The following is a 16340-nucleotide window of genomic DNA, read 5'->3' as shown; positions in this document are numbered from 1 at the left end:
CATTTGTGAAACATTCTCTCCTCCAGTGGGGTAAAAATGATTGGATTGGGATGGAGTCCTAGGTTTTTTAGGGGTATGGGTTTTGGGGGTATGTATTTTAGGCTTAGGTTTAAAAGTGGCCTGAGTAACCATGTTGAGTGTTCTATCGCTCCTCTCTGTGGAAATGTCTGGTGTTTCAGTGGAACTAGAAACAGCCTGCCATTTGTATACTTTCTGATCACTATAGTCTGTGATATCTCTCTGATATTTTTTGAGTTTTTTGTTTTTGGTATCACTGTCATATTTAGATAGATGTATCTGGAGAGCCTGAGCCCTTTCAGAAAACGCCTGTGTGTTCATAAAAGGTTCCATTAGTTTTTTAAGATCTGCAATGTTAGCCTCGATCAAAATGTTTTTGGATTTTCGTCTCCTGACCATAAGCTGAAGTAATTTTTGCTCGCAAGCATTAAAAAATTGGAACCACTCGTCTTGCAACGAAAGATCTTCAGTGCTATCATTGGGATAAACATCCCACCTCAGACTACGAGGAGTGATGTTTTTACTAATATAAATTTCAAAAGAAGCTATGTCCCACCACAACCTAATCTGCTTCTCCATGTTGAGTTGGAGTTGTTTAAACCCTCTTTCGAGGTCTAGATTAGGGGTGGGTTTTTCTTGAAAAATTTCTTCTAGATTGGTCTGACGACCTTGCATAAAATTAAAGACGTCCATGGCTGCGTAGAGAAACTAAGAAATTTTAGCTGGAAAATGGAATAAAAAATCTCGCGCCAGAAAAATATATTAAAACAAGATATATGTATATAGAGTAGCTGCTCCCCAAACAATTCAAATAAGAATAAATTCAAATAAGAATGGACATATGGAAGAAAATTTATAAATAGGGGGCGCTGATATTGATAAAAAATCAAAATAGAAAGTGGCAGTAAAGTGCCTGTGCAAACAATACAAGAGGTCTTTTGAAAAACCTGTGAAAAATAAATTAATGATAAATCAGGGTATGAATACCTATAATATATGTGCCAAAATGCAAGTAAATAAAGTGCGTGTGCAATTCATAAACAAGTAAAAAATGTGTGCATGAACCTTAAATATAAATCACACAAAACAATTTAAACATATGTGAACTACACAATAAATATATGATAAATTGACATATATATGTGCTGAGTACCCCCAAACAAAGAAGGGGGAGGAGAAACCTCAGTAAAAATGAATAACAAAAATAAAAAATACTAAATAAAAATAAAAATACCAAACAATGTGAGTGATTGTGGAAAGTTTCACAAAAATGTGAACCAGTGAATAATCACAAAGAAAAGTCCAAAATCAAAAATAGTATGCGTCCATAAATTTCTTATTCTTTACTACTTGTGTGGTAAGTTGAAGAGAAGTAGGAATTACACCTTCACCAATCCTATCACCCAAATGTGCATAAAGGATGGCCCCTTACCGCATGGAGTTGACCTTTTTAACTAAAAAAAGATCAAATAAGCTTTGCTGTCACCCAGGACAGATTGTGGATGGTCTGAGATTCCTAAGGGTCAGCTTAGTGGAACATCATAAAAATAAAGCAGAGAGATGCCGCCATAGCATATTACCATTTATTAAAATAATTTAAAAACAAAGCAAGTGACGAGTGGAGGCTTACTTTAGAAGTGCCCACATCCCGGCACTGAGGCTTTAGGCTAGATCAGAAAAGTAACGATCCTGAGGACCTTTTCCGTGGAGAGGGATGTCCGCGCTGGGAAGTTCTACGGCGTGCGTTCCACCTTGCAGAAGCCGAGAACCAGCTGGACAGGAAGCTGTGCGTGGTCTGCGTGTCGCCTCGACGTACGTTTCAGTAATCCGTCATCAGGAAGCGCGCAAGACCACGTACAAGACCAGATTAAATAGGTCTGTCAATCAGCGATAGATAATAACGTGCCGTTGAAAGCCTCAGTCTCGGTTGCTTGGCAACCGAAAACATCATACAAAAACATGCACTGGCAATCGATATTCAGACAATTCATACAATACCAGGACTAAATAGTCCGTAAGTGCTGCGATAATAACAAATTAAATATATCTTTGAATACAATGGCAGTGAAAGTTGCATAGTAAACAACAGGCAATAATAAAAAATATATATATATAATACCTGTCACAGGGAAAGGTATTAAAACTAAGCCAAGGGGTGATCCATAATACATACAAGAATTATACACAAAGAAAAACCATGTATAAAAAATCAATAAAGATCTATATATAAAAACCATACCCATAAAAAATTTTGTTTCTTTGCAATAGATGCAAAAAACGCACCAAACTGCAGTGTAGTTGAGCATCATGGGAAATGTAGTACCAAAACATCTGGGGTGCCAAGGTTCGCCATCACTGGCCTAGGCCATCTTCATGTAGAGCAACAATTCTTTTTTTTTCAGATCCTCAGAGAGTTCTTTGCCATGAGGTGCCATGTTGAACTTCCAGTGACCAGTATGAGAGAGTGAGAGCAATAACACCAAATTTAACACACCTGTTTACCATTCACACCTGAGACCTTGTAACACTAACAAGTCACATGACACAGGAGGGAAAATTTCTAATTGTGCCCAATTTTGACATGTTCACTTAGGGGTGTACTCACTTTTGTTGCCAGCAGTTTAGACATTAATTATTAATTGTGTTGAGTTATTTTGAGGGGACAGCAAATTTACACCGTTATACAAGCTGTACATGTACTACTTTACATTGTAGCAAAGAGATTGTAAACCCCCACCTTGTAAAACAACCCATTCAGTTTAAAAAATAGAAATTAAAGGCAAATCATTTGTGTATAGATTCCCAAAAAATATACATTAATGATAATAATATAATAATATTTTTTATTCAAATTTTTTTATAAGTGATCATATTTCCTTTATTCTTAGCTGCATAAGAGTTGGGGGAGGAGAAACTGCAGAACACTGATCTTCCCAGTGAAAGGCTGTGTGTGTGGTCATTGCAGGAGAGCAGGCTTCCCAGCACAGCTAGAGAACTGACCACGGTGTGTTCTCCTGCCTAGCGTGGTCTATTTTTAATAGGAAAGCAGAGGGACTGTTGGCAACAGCATTGATTTCACACAAAGGAAGCAATACAAAGAGAACAGGATACTTTTTCATACAAGTACATGGTAGAGCAGGCACATATCAGGAATATGAAATGTTGGGTTTACATATTCTTGAAGAAACCGCTCCTGATATTTTATTTTTTATGCCATTCCTGCACTTCTCTTTTAAAGAATTGGTGCAAAAGCTGAAGGTTTTGGGTATGTTAGTCGTGATGCTAGCAAGTGGTCTGATATTGAGCTGTGCAAAAGAGGTGGTCTGCATCTCGGACCCAAGGGATCTGAGCTTCTTAATATGGAATTCAGGAGTTTTTTGGACATGCATTTAAACTGAGAACTGGGGGCAGAGATTTAATTGTGGAGGAGCACTTCTGCCCCAGCAGGTTAAACAAATGTGAGGGTTTGTATTGGTAAGGAGAGGGCTGGTGGGATAGTTACTTCAGTTAAAGTTTTTGGTGATAAGTATAAAGCAGTACATAGCAGTGTTTGTCACATGATGTGTAATAATGCTTGTAGTTTAGGCAGCAAGCTTTGTGAGCTGACAGCTCTTATGTCTAGGAACAATGTGGCCCATGTTGCAATTATAGAGACATGGTTCAAGGATTCAAATGACTGGGAAATAACTATATTAGGGTACACAGTATACAGGAATGATGGGGAGGGGGAGTTGCCATGTATGCCAAAATCAGCAAAAGTGGTTAACTTATATGCCTTGCAGCACAGGGGTCATATTTTGGCCAGGACACTATCTGCTTTGAGTTTGTACATTCTCTCTGTGTTTGTATGGGTTTCCTCTGGATGCTTTGGCTTCCTCTCACACTTCAGAGACATGCTGGTAGATCAATTGGCTCCTTTCTAAATTAATAAAATACATATTCAATCATATTTTGCTTGTCAGCCCCAAGCAGAGCAATTGAAGAGGGTTGAGGAAATACCTGGTGACCTACCTTGTGAAGAATATTGCTAAGAAATTTTTACAGAAAAATCAAAAAAATTAAGTGTGACAGTCATGGTGACAAGAGAGTTGGTCTAAGGAATTGCAGAGAGTCCGATATGATTGAATGAATGAATGTATACATGCATAAATGTAAAACTTAAAGTGTATGTCAACTCTAACAATGAAAGTCTCGCCTTTACCTGCTTTTGTCTGTTAGTGTCATCATTTAAGGCATTCTATTATATCTGTGCAATAAGTGCAAAAAATTAAAATACCCCTGATGGCACTGATGCCAACAATGGGGCCTTCCGTTATAACCAATGAAGGTGCATTGTTTATGCCCACTAATGCTCCTACTGACCACAGTCCGCCCTCCCCTAAGGACAGTAAACTGGCCCTTTGCTTAGAAAGTTTAAAGACCCTGTCATTGAGACTAAAAAAGCGATAGAGTCACTGTGATGTGAAAAGGCAGCTACACCTCCAGAACAAACTACTAGAATTTTTTTTAAAAGAAATCATTTAAATTTCAAACTGCAGTAATTAGTATTTTTTAATTTTTACTAATTTCCCACCATTCACAAAGGTCTTATCCTTGTCAGTTTTAGGTTGGGTTCACACTAGAGATCGCGGCGGCTCGCAGCAGGAGTCCGGCGCGTCTCCATTCACGTTTCAGGTCATATTTCAGCCCATATTCTGGGCTGAATTCGTACCCGAAATGGACCAAAAGACACACAGGGTTCCTGTGCAATTTGCACCGGAGATATGTGAACTGGCTCCATAGAGAGCCAGTCACAATCTCATGCTATACGAATTGGATGCAGGGAAACCTGCATCCAATTTGCAATAGTGTGAACCCAACCTCACATAACGTAATTAAATATTGTGTGACCAAGACAAACACGAGGTTGTAGCAGCTGACATTATTATTATCATTGTTATACAGGATTTATATTGCAGTTTGTGCAGCACTTTACAACATAAGGGCAGACAGTACAAATACAATACAATTTAATACAGTAGGAATCAAAGGGCCTGCTCATTATCATAATTACAATCTAAGAGATATTGTATACACATCACAGCATAGATAGTACAGCAAATGTTGTCTATTATGTCACTTTCACAATCTTTACTGCGTTACAGGTATGTTACTTTCATTAATTGCAGGTTGTCACTTCCTGGAGAAGGCCATGCAAGTTGCTAAGTACCATGCTGACTCCCTTTTCGACTATGCTGTGACAGGAGATGTAAAAATGCTACTGGCAGTACAGCGCCACCTAGCTGCAGCTCAAGATGAAAATGGGGATAAGTAAGAATTTAATAAAAAAAATTGCCTGTTTTTTTTCCTTCTTTTTGTGTTTGTTTTTATTCTCTTTTAGTCTTACGTATTACTTTATGTTAAATAACTTTTATAAGTAAAATAGCTTTACAGACCTTAGTTTTCCTCGATATCCAGTGTGTTACTGGCTTGATTCAAGAAAGGTTGACCGCACTCCCAGGTATGAAGCAGTGATAATTACTTTATTGAAGATAAAAATCCATCAAGATACATCATGAGACCTCTGTGCAGACATGGCAAGATTACCCTGTTTCACAAATCAAGGTTTGCATATTCATAATCACAGATAGCCAAAGATTATGACCAAGCTAACCTTGATTTTTGAAAATTCTGTTTTTATGTAGATTTTACACAGCTTCCCAACTTTTTGGAATTGGGTTTGTAACAAGCAAATCAGTGTGATAACAAAGCAATTGGCATCTTCAAGAGAACTCAACAAGGCACCTTCTTTGTTTCCAAAACAATCGTTTTTTTAATCTCTATAATGTTTTTTCTGTTTGCAGTGTCCTTCATCTTTCTATTATTCACCTTCATGCTGCACTGGTTAAGATCTTTCTGGAAATAACGTCTGGGGTCATATGTGAAGAGATTATCAATGTGCGAAATGATCTTCATCAGGTATGCAACTTTCCTGTCTACTAAGAGAAAGATTCTTGAAGCAGTGCTCCTTTTCTAAAGCCCCCCACTTGTTGCTTTTTAACTCTGTCCATCGATACCTTATTTCCTGGTCTTTTTCCCAGTCAGTCTCATGACTGGGGACAGCCTGTGCTTACAGGAATTTGCTTGAATGACACTGGCTGTAGCTTGGGGTTGCAATCTGTCCGGTTTTGTCCCGGACAGGCCAGGATTTTAATGCTGTGCCCTCTGCCTCAGACCTGGACTCCAGGGCTGCTGACAGGGGGTACCACCGGGGCTCCTGTCGGGGGCCCCAGCACAGAGGGACCCAGACAGTAGGGGGATTGGAGCGGAGGTTCAGGGGACAATAACACAGGAAACAAACTGGAAGGGAGAGAGCGGCGCCAGGTAGCTGCTGGTGGAGTCGTTTTCCTCTAATTAAATGTTTAAAAACAAACAAACTGTATTGCACTCACACATGTAAGAGCAATCGGCATATCGCAGTCTTTGTGAAGTTCACTGTCAGCCTTTTCCCAATCCACACTGCTCTGATCACTGAATCACTGGAGGAAGCTGGTACAAGGATAGAGAGAGCCGCGGGGAACCTGTGATCTGTGACCAGTGACCTGTCAGATAGCCTGGGACACTATGATCAATCAGAGCGTTTTTTGAGGCTTAACCGCGCCTCCATCATCAGAGACTGACAGGTCACTGGAGTTCCCCGTGGCTCTCTCTCTATCCTTGTACCAGTTTCCTCCAGTGATCCAGTGATCATAGCAGCGTGGATCAGGAGAATGCTGATAGTGGACTTCTCTCTCTCTCCCAGTTTGTCTCCTCTGTAATTGTCAAAGTGAAAAAATACAAATATAATACCACGCTACCCCTTTAAGACTAGCAGCTGACACAGCAAACAGACAGTAGCGGAAAAATAAGGTAAAAATAAATAAATACAATCAATATGAAAAACTAATCACATAAATCCACAATACTTTGCATTGAACAAAATATTCGTGTTTTAAACATAAAACTAGAAATAAAAACATGAAATCCATGAGTGAAAGATACATATCTAATATATGGTGAGTCCAAAAGACCCTTTATAACCACTTCAACCCCAGAGGATTTGGCTGCCCAATGATCGGATCATTTTTTGTGATTTGGTACTGCGTCGCTTTAACTGATAGTTGTGTGGTCGTGCGGCGTTCCATCCAAACAAAATTGACGTAGTTTTTTTTCCCACAAATAGAGCTTTCTTTTGGTGGTATTTGATCACCTTTGCAGTTTTTATTTTTTGCACTATAAACAAAAAAAGAGCGACAAGTTTGAAAAAAAAAAGGCAATATTTTTTACTTTATGCTATAATAAATATCCCCCAAAAAATATACAAAAAAAAAAAATGTCCACAGTTTAGGCCGATATGTATCCTTCTACACACTTTTAGTAAAAAAAAACGCAAAAAGCGTATATTGATTGGTTTGCGCAAAAGTTATAGCGTCTACAAAATAGGGGATAGTTTTATGCCATTTTTATTATTATTTTTTTTTTTTTTTATTAGTAATGGTGGCGATCAGCAATTTTTATAGTGACTGTGACATTATGGCGGACACATCGGACACTTTTGATGCTATTTTTCGACCATTGTCATTTATATAGCAATCAGTGCTATAAAAATGCACTGATTACTGTGTAAATGACACTGGCAGGGAAGGGGTTAACCACTAGGGGGCGAGGAAGGGGTTAAGTGTGTCCTAGAGAGTGATTCTAATTGTGAGGGGGCTGGGCTACATGTGACACGACACTGATCGCTGCTCCAATTACAGGGAGCAGTTGATTAGTGTCCTGTCACAAGGCAGAACAGAGAAATGCCTTGTTTACACAGGCACCCCCCTGTTCTGTAGCTCCGTGACATGATCGCGGGCACGGTCACTGGAGGCTTGCGGCAGGGGCACGTGCGCCCACATGGTGCAAAATTCAAAGCGACGTATATATATATATATATATATATATACACGTTGCTTTGCACAGCCGTTTCATTCTGCCAACGTATACGTGCGTGAGCCAGTCAGCAAGCGTGTTCATAACATCATTGTGACATCCAGGTAGTATATATAGATGATAAACAAATTGTAAAAGTGAATAATCCGCCACCAATAGGATGAAGGCTTACCAAATAGTTTGAACTCAAAAGAACATACATTCTATGAGTCAAACAGACTTGTATTGGCAGGCGCCAAAATTGGAGACATCAGATCCGAAGGCCAATGATGAGTGAACCAAATACTCAAACGGTCCTTTCGGGTGAAAGTCCCCATGGAGGGTTATTTCATAGAAGAAAGTAAATTAATTCTCCCATATGATCACATATAACACATTGCTTTAATTTAAAGTGGGGACACCAAACATAGTGTACCTAGACACTATAGAGAGTACCATAATCAAGACCCTAAAGCAGGGGTGCCCAACCTTTTGAAGAGTGAGGGCCACTTATGCAACTTGGTAACTGGTCGCGGGCCACAAGTGGAGCGGAAGGATGACAGATTTGTGTCCACTCTGTATATGCAGAGTGGATACGGATACAGCCAACTCTACTCTATGGGCCCTCCCATCCGATCCAGCCAGATGGAAGGGGACAGTTGGAGGTAGGTGGGTGCAAATGGACACAAGTCCGTTTATTTCTGCCGCTCCATAGAGGTGAATGGAGTGTCTGTGTGGGTTGAACCAATCATGTGAAAGGGGCCTAAGGCTGCTTTCACATTGATGTGCTGCAGTTTACCTGCACTGCGGGTGCAGCACAGTGGACCTGTGGCTTTTCTGGGTTAGCTGCACATATACTGCAGGTGTGGCGCAATTTCTGAAAGCGCACCAAACCCGCAGGTAATAGCAGAGGTGTATGACTCAGTGCAGGTAACCCAAAGGTGCACTGCGCTGCACCTGCGGATAAGTTTGAAAGCAGCCCAGTAATCACTGCAGAACAGATATGCCCATATATACACTTTTTAGTAATAAACTGACCTTTAATAACAATCTTCTATTCAGGTATCGCCTGCTGTTGCTGTCCCAGGCAGAGTGCATTTGGTATCACTCCGCTTGTGACAGGAGCCAGCGCTATACCGGAAGCTTGCTTGCTTCATCTACCGCTGGCTTCATTCAGAACACTGATGCTCTGGGATGGCGGGTCGGCAACCCGCGATCTGGACTTGCAAACCTGCTATACCAAGGCAGGAGGTCGTGGGCCACATCAGAGGGCTCCGCGGGCCACTGGTTGGGAACCTCTGCCCTAAAGGAACTGAATTTTTAGTTATTGATTGGTTCATTCCCCCTTGAAGGGGAGGCGTCATGACCAGAGGAGTCTCACGTCTTGAGAACTTCTGGATCTATGAGCTACAGTCCCACTTCCTGTTCGGAATGAACTTGGAGTGGGACATTAACGCTTTTATCAATAAGGCTTAATATTGGTATTCCGTTGGGCCAATCTGGGCTTTCTTTCCTTCTTTCTTCCCATCCCATTTTTATATTGTACTTATTTATATTTTTTATTTTATGTAATCACTCTTCTGAAATACTTGATGAAAATTATGAAATGTTCACAGTTTTTGCCCCCAGATGAGTATCAGTGTCATTAATATTCAACACATTTTTACGTTACAATTTAAAAAGATTTTTGTTTCTTGTTTTGCGTTTAAAAGGCTGAGAGATTAGTCTTTTTTTTTACCATACAAGGCCATGTTCCACCCTTTACAATTTTCCCACGAGGTTTGTAGATGTGTCAATGTGGTTTACTAGCCACTTGCTATACCTCTTGGGTTTTTTATCTACATAACACCGAGGGTAACACAGTTTCCAGGTTTTCTATTGTCTCTAAGATGAGGCTTGGTTCGTCCACCAATGAGGGCGTTGCAGTTAATACGCTGGACAGCGTGTTGTGCACGCTTTTATCTCTATTCATTGATGGTGTGGGCATCTACGTGTATCCCTCTCCCCGAAGCGGAGGCATAAGCACCTTGACATAAGCACCTTGCTTTTCAGAGCGAGGCGTGGTAGGCATGCCCTTTAGCATTTCATTTAAGTTCACTCCATGTATATCGATGTGTGGAACACACGTTTCCACGCACATACACTTTACACAGGAAGAAGCACATTTTCCATAGTGAGTCGTGGAGCGCACGCCATTCCTCTGTAATTGTCCCCTGCACCGCCACTCCGATCCCCCTGCTGTCTGGGTCCCCCTGTGTGCTTGGGCCCCCTACAAGAGGCCCAGTGGTACCCCCTGTAGGTAGCCTTGGGGGTATTGGGGGGAAGGAGGATTTGTGCTGGCAGGGGAAGAAGATTTGTATTAGGAGAAGGTGAGGATAAGTGCTGGAATGAGGAAGAAAGGGGGATTTTGCTAGGGCTGGGGATTTAGGGGAAAGGGGGAGTGGGCTGCTGTGCAAGGTGGAAAAAGATTTGTTTTTGGGGAGGGGTTATTCTGGGAGGAGGGGAAGCCAATCTTTCAGATAAACTAATGCTTGAAAAGCACCCTTATACTTCAAAGGTATGGAATCTTTCTGTTGTTTACACTAGATATATTGGAGGGGGTCAAAGAGAAGAGGGACACTTGAAGGAGAGGCAGGAGTCGGGGTTTGATGCATTATTTTATGATAAAGAGATACACTATATTGTCAAAAGTATTGGGACACCTGCCTTTACATGAACATTGACTTTAATGGCATCCCAGTCTTAGTCCATGGGGTTCAATATTGAGTTGGCCCACCATTTGCAGCTATAACAGCTTCAACTCTTCTTGGTAGGCTGTCCACAAGGTTAAGAAGTGTGTCTATGGGAATTTTTGATCATTCTTCCAGAAGCGCATTTGTGAGGTTAGGCACTGATGTGGACAAGAGTTTCTGCTCTAATTCATCCCAAATATGTTCTATTGGGTTGAGGTCAGGCAAGACAAGTTCCTCCACACCCAAACTCGCTCATCCACACTATATTGCCGAAAGTATTGTCTACCCCTTCAAATTATTTGGTGAAGTAGTGGAATTTGGTGCAGGTTCTTTTTTTCAGGGGTTGGGCTGGGCCCCTTCATTCCAGTGAAGGTAACGCTTAAGGCATCAGTATACCAAGGCATTTTGGACAATTTCATGCTCCCAACTTTGCGGGAACAGTTTGGGGACGGCCCCTTCCTGTTCCAACGAGACTGCACACCAGTGCACAAAGCAAGGTCCATAAAGACATGGATGAGCGAGTTTGACCTCAACCCGATAAAACACCTTTGGGATGAATTAGAACAGAGACTATGAGCCAGGCCTTCTCATCCAACATCAGTGCCTGACCTCATAAATGCATTTCTGGAAGAATGGTCAAACATTCCCATAGACACACTCCTAAACCTTGTGGACAGTCTTCCCAGAAGAGTTGGGGGGGTGGGATGCCATTAAAGTTCATGTGCATTTAAAGGAAGGTGATCTAATACTTTTGACAATATAGTGTATGTGTCATTTCACACAATCTAAATGTTTAAGTGTTCTTGATCAATTGTTTTATGGCAGAGAGCACTATGTCTGTTTTGAGGAGAGAGCTGCATTCGATATTGACCCATCTTTAGTGCGCTTTGTGTGGCACTGAGTGTTCAAGTGGTATACAGCACTGGTTAAGGAGAAGGTTGCACAAGATTTGCATAAGATTTGGATCTCACTGTGTATGGGAACACAAGTACAAATTGAAGATTTAAGTGTGTTTTGCACTTAAGCAATTGGTATTTTTTATGTGTGAATGTCATATAGTATACTATACCATTAAAAACATCTCTGTGTGCTTATATAGTATTTTGGTATAATTTGTGAGATGATTTATGTTTTTTGAGAAAATATTATTTTTATTATTGGAATTAGTCTGTATTTTGTATGGAAAAATTTGCCACATTTTTTCCACGTATAATTGTTATATATGGTTTTGCGTTTCATTTTTAGTAGATAAGCGCTGAACATTATTTGAGTTTAAAAAAAAATATTTGTGTGAAGTAAATCACAAGAGTGCTAGCAGCTAGGAGTGAGAGGGAATGTTGGCATCAGCAGAGCGGACACTACATCGTTTTTTATATTTTTGCTGATTGACAAGCTGTAGGCTTGTGAACCTGTATCATCAATGCTGATTGCCATGCCCCCTGCAACTTTTTTTCATTCCATCATAGTGCAAGCAGGCATAGGCTACATATGAGTGGCAACTCTTCTCTGAATTCAGGAGCAGTTCAGCATTGTTGTCACATCATCACAGAAGTTACATTTGGTGATTTTACTGGCAGGCTCAACAGGTTTTTGTTGGACTTTGTCCGCAGATATATTTTTATTTAAGCACTGCAGCAGTTTTTTTTTTTTTAATGGGAGGATGTCATCTGGAAAACTCCTTAAAGCGGGGGTTCACCCTATCAACGAAAAAAAAAATATATTTTTTTCTTTTACCATAAAATCAGGCATTGTAGCGCGAGCTACAGTATGCCTGTCCCGAATTTTTTACCCCCGTACTCACCTTGTAATCGTACATCGAAGATACCGGGGAATGGGCGTGCCTATGGAGACGGAGGATGATTGACGGCCGGCTCTGGCGCGTCACGCTTCTCCGCAAATAGCCGAAATAGGCTTGGCTCTTCACGGCGCCTGCGCATAGCCTGTGCGCAGGCGCCGTGAAGAGCCGAGACCTACTCCGGCTGTCTTCGGGGAGAGTGACGTGCCAGGGCCGGCCGTCAATCATCCTCCCTCTCCATAGGCACGCCCATTCCCCGCGGGAGCCGAAATCTACAATGTACGATTACAAGGTGAGTCCGGGGTTAAAAAAATCGGGACAGGCATACTGTAGCTCGCGCTACAATGCCTGTCTCGATGGTAAAATCAAGTCAGTGAGGGTGAACTACCGCTTTAAGGAAAATACCAGTTTAAAAGTTACAAATAAACCTACATAATTACCAGTACACCTAGATAATGTGTACACGTTATATTTATTTTTCTGATTTTGGGTTGCTATGATAGATAGAATATAAATTCCAACTTATAGTGTTACTAAACCTAAAACAGTTTTTACCTTAATTGTTTGCATTAAGGTAAAAAAAACGTTTTCAGTTTCTCTGTGCCCCCCATCCCTGTGTGAAGGGCAAGAGAGGGGAGAAGAGATCAACGCTGTGTGTGGCTGCATATTTCCCCCCCTTCCTCTTTACATAGCATTCAAGCAGCAGCAGGGGCCATTTGCTCTTGCTGCTGTCAATCAGATGCAGTGAGGTTGAGGTGGGGTGCTGGCTTAAGTCCCGCTGTGTAAATCTATGGAGCACGGCTCCATAGACACACAGGTTGGGAGCGTGGGGATTACGTTCTCCCCATAGTCAGCGGCTAACTATGGTGGTCCCTCTAAAGAAGAGGAGGAGCCAAGATCGCTGCCGGGGACCCCAGAAGAGGAGGATCGGGGCCCCTCTGTGCAATACCACTGCACAGAGCAGGTAAGTATAACATGTTTGTTATTTTAATAAATAAAAAATAAGGGTAGTTTTGTAACACTTTAATCTAGCCACAATATGTAATTGGAATATCCCTGGGTTTCCCTGAGTTTTATAGACAAGTTGTCAACTTAAATACTAGAAAGAAAAACACAGTGCAGTAGCCTGTAAGAGGAGTCCAAATTACACATTCACTGGTAATGCTAAACTGATAACGGATGTAGGTTGCTATGGATTCCTGCACTTTGTACCTCATGATTTCTCTTTCATTAAATACTTACTGAATGTGGCTTATCATTTTGTGAACTTCACTTTGGCTTATGCATTTTATAAATAATAAACATTAGTATACAGAAGCATGAAATCGGCTTTCATGTTCCACTTTCTATTGTTAGGTGAGAGTTGAGGAAGATCCCTGTTTATAAACTGTTCTTGCTGAGTATAGAACATGGCTTATGCTAATAATCTCTTTCTACATTTGTAGACTCCTTTGCATTTGGCTGTCATCACTTGTCAATCTGATGTAGTTGAAGTTATTCTGAAAGCAGGAGGAGATCCATTAATGTTAGATCGTAATGGGAATTCTGTCCTGCACCTTGCATGTAAGGAAGGGGATGCAACCACTCTTAGCATTCTTCTTAAACACCCCAAATTAACTGAGATTATCAATCTTCCCAACAACGACGGTAAGATAGTAAGAATTAATACTGAAGTGAAGCAGTACATTGTTTATTTTAGACATATTACCACAGGACCACTTGTAAAGCAAACAGACCTGTAAAAGAAGATCATGTATATGCATCTTTCCAGTAGCTTGTGTCTTTAAATACCATTGGTTTGTCCTGTTGTGACATACGAGCCAGCCAAAGGAAATATTGCCTGCTGCAGGAGGAGCAGCCTGGTATTCACATGTATAGAAGCATGGAATAGCTGCATCAGCCAGGGAGCAGCAAAGTGGCTGTATTTGAAGCCCCGGGCAGCCAGAAAGTTAAGTATGCAGGATCTTCATTTACAGCCCAGGTTTCAATTTTTCATGTTTTTTACAAGTGCCTATGTAGTTACAGGTTCACATTAATATTTATATGGAAATGCTGTTCTTTTTATAGTATTCTATATTGTTTTAAAATCCTTGTTTCCTGGTGTAGTAATATGTAATTACTTAAAAGAGAGGACGATTTACTTAAAAGAGAAGTATGAGATTAATGAAAAAGAAAAAGAAAAATTATACCCACCTAGGTGGATGCAGCATCAGCCCGATATTGCATCTGTCCCCTGTTGGCTCCAGACCGAGAACTGAGCGATCAAATACCACTGATCACTTAGCTCTCGATCTGCCTACCACTGGAGCGCTGGGCTGTGGAGGGGGCAGGGGCGGCTGGCTCAGGCTCTCTGTCGCTCACTGAGAGGCTGAGCTAGCTGCCGGCCCAGGCATCTGGGTGGACCCCGATTATATAATCGTGTTCTTTTCCGGCTCTGTGACGTCAGCCAACAGCAGGCTTTAGAACAAACTGCACTTTTGTGATCTATAGGAGAAGTATAGTCAAAAAAGCTTCTCTTCTTTATCTAGTACACACATTCAGGTTTTTTCTTTTTCGTTCAACCCAGTAGGCTGAATGAAAAAGAACATGAGAGACCAACTGCCTTTGTGTTCTGACAGGGGGACTCCCCCCCCCCAGCATGTCCCTTCAACAAAAGCCACTCTCTGGACCAGCTTCTGTCTGAAAGACAACTGTACACTTGGTCCAAATGTCAGCTGGACTGGGCTATATTCGGACCTGTATCCAGCTTAAAAGTGGCTTCTAGGTTTTATTTGCAAAGCTTAATTGAACAAGCTGTAGTTAGAAGATGATTGGATACTATGCACAGCTGCACCAGATTATTTGAGCACCAGTTTTAGTAAATCTCCCGCACAGTCTTTTTTCAAAACAAAATGATTCTACACAGTCTCTAAAGCTGGCCATAGATCACCCATCTCAGCAGGCTGGGGTTGGAGGGGCCACACATAAATTGCTGAATCAGACAAATTTTAATTCATCTATGGCCAGCTTAAAGATTGGTAGCTGGCAACCATGTGACCTAGTTTACCTAGGCTTGGAGGTCAAAGGTGACATTTTTCTTTTGTCTTTTGTTTTTAAAGAAAGACAGAAAGCAGTGTTTATACTCCTAATCAACAACATCAACCATGCTGTTTAGTGATACATGCTGAGGATTCATATGGAGAATACATTTAATTTATACATGTCATTTTATTGCATTTATAAATTGTAATGTTGGGGGTTGTTAACTCTCGTGGTATGCGTTTTTTTCAGTGATTCACACCAGTCAGGAACTGTATTTAAGGGCATAGTAGTCCATTTTTATTAAAAAGGCAAACATAAAAGTCCAATTAAAGGTTTCCCACGCAGGGGGTTCTTCTCCATCAAATGCTAAACATAAAATACTAGCCCACCTGGCTCTCTGTAGCAGTACTTCTGCACGTTATCCTGGTCGCCCAGACCAGCGGACTCCTCAACATAGACGGCTTCCCCTCAGCGTCTACAGCTCTGCCTCTTGCAGTTACCAATGTTCTGGATGTCTCCTACAGCCTCTCTGATTTCTGGAGACCCCCTGTCTCTTACTGTGGAGCTGTCTCCAACTGGGAGCCATGAGATCTTCCTACACTCTCATTATAAAGGGCTGTGCTCACCTGAGCACACACCCTGCTGATCATCCACAAAACCTGTATACAGGGTTGGAGATTCCGTCCCACCCCAAACATTGTGGAATCTCCAAACTACAGAGCCCCATGTCAAAGTACCAAAACCTGGAGAAAGCTGCAAAAGCAGTCTTCTCCAGTCCACATCTACGCTCTGTAGAGTTGCACCCAGCAAATGTGCATACCCTGTGTCCATTTTACCGTGACAGT

General features: G+C 41.3%; 1 protein-coding gene across 5 annotated transcripts in view; it reads left to right on the top strand.

The window, feature by feature from the left end:
• The window catches only part of NFKB1 (nuclear factor kappa B subunit 1), a 175527-nt gene that overhangs the window by 133484 nt on the left and 25703 nt on the right, over window positions 1–16340 (top strand). For all 5 annotated transcript variants that reach the window (XM_040329914.1, XM_040329919.1, XM_040329905.1 and 2 more), the window contains exons 15-17: window positions 5187–5328; window positions 5862–5976; window positions 13920–14121. In XM_040329914.1, coding sequence (XP_040185848.1) covers window positions 5187–5328; window positions 5862–5976; window positions 13920–14121 — 459 coding nt within the window. The remainder of the gene's footprint in view (window positions 1–5186; window positions 5329–5861; window positions 5977–13919; window positions 14122–16340) is intronic.

This window comes from Rana temporaria, chromosome 1, assembly GCF_905171775.1.
Source record: "Rana temporaria chromosome 1, aRanTem1.1, whole genome shotgun sequence".
Taxonomy (NCBI): Eukaryota; Metazoa; Chordata; class Amphibia; order Anura; family Ranidae; genus Rana; species Rana temporaria.
The sequence above is the reverse complement of the archived record's forward strand: the minus strand, read 5'-3'. Positions and strand labels throughout refer to the sequence as shown.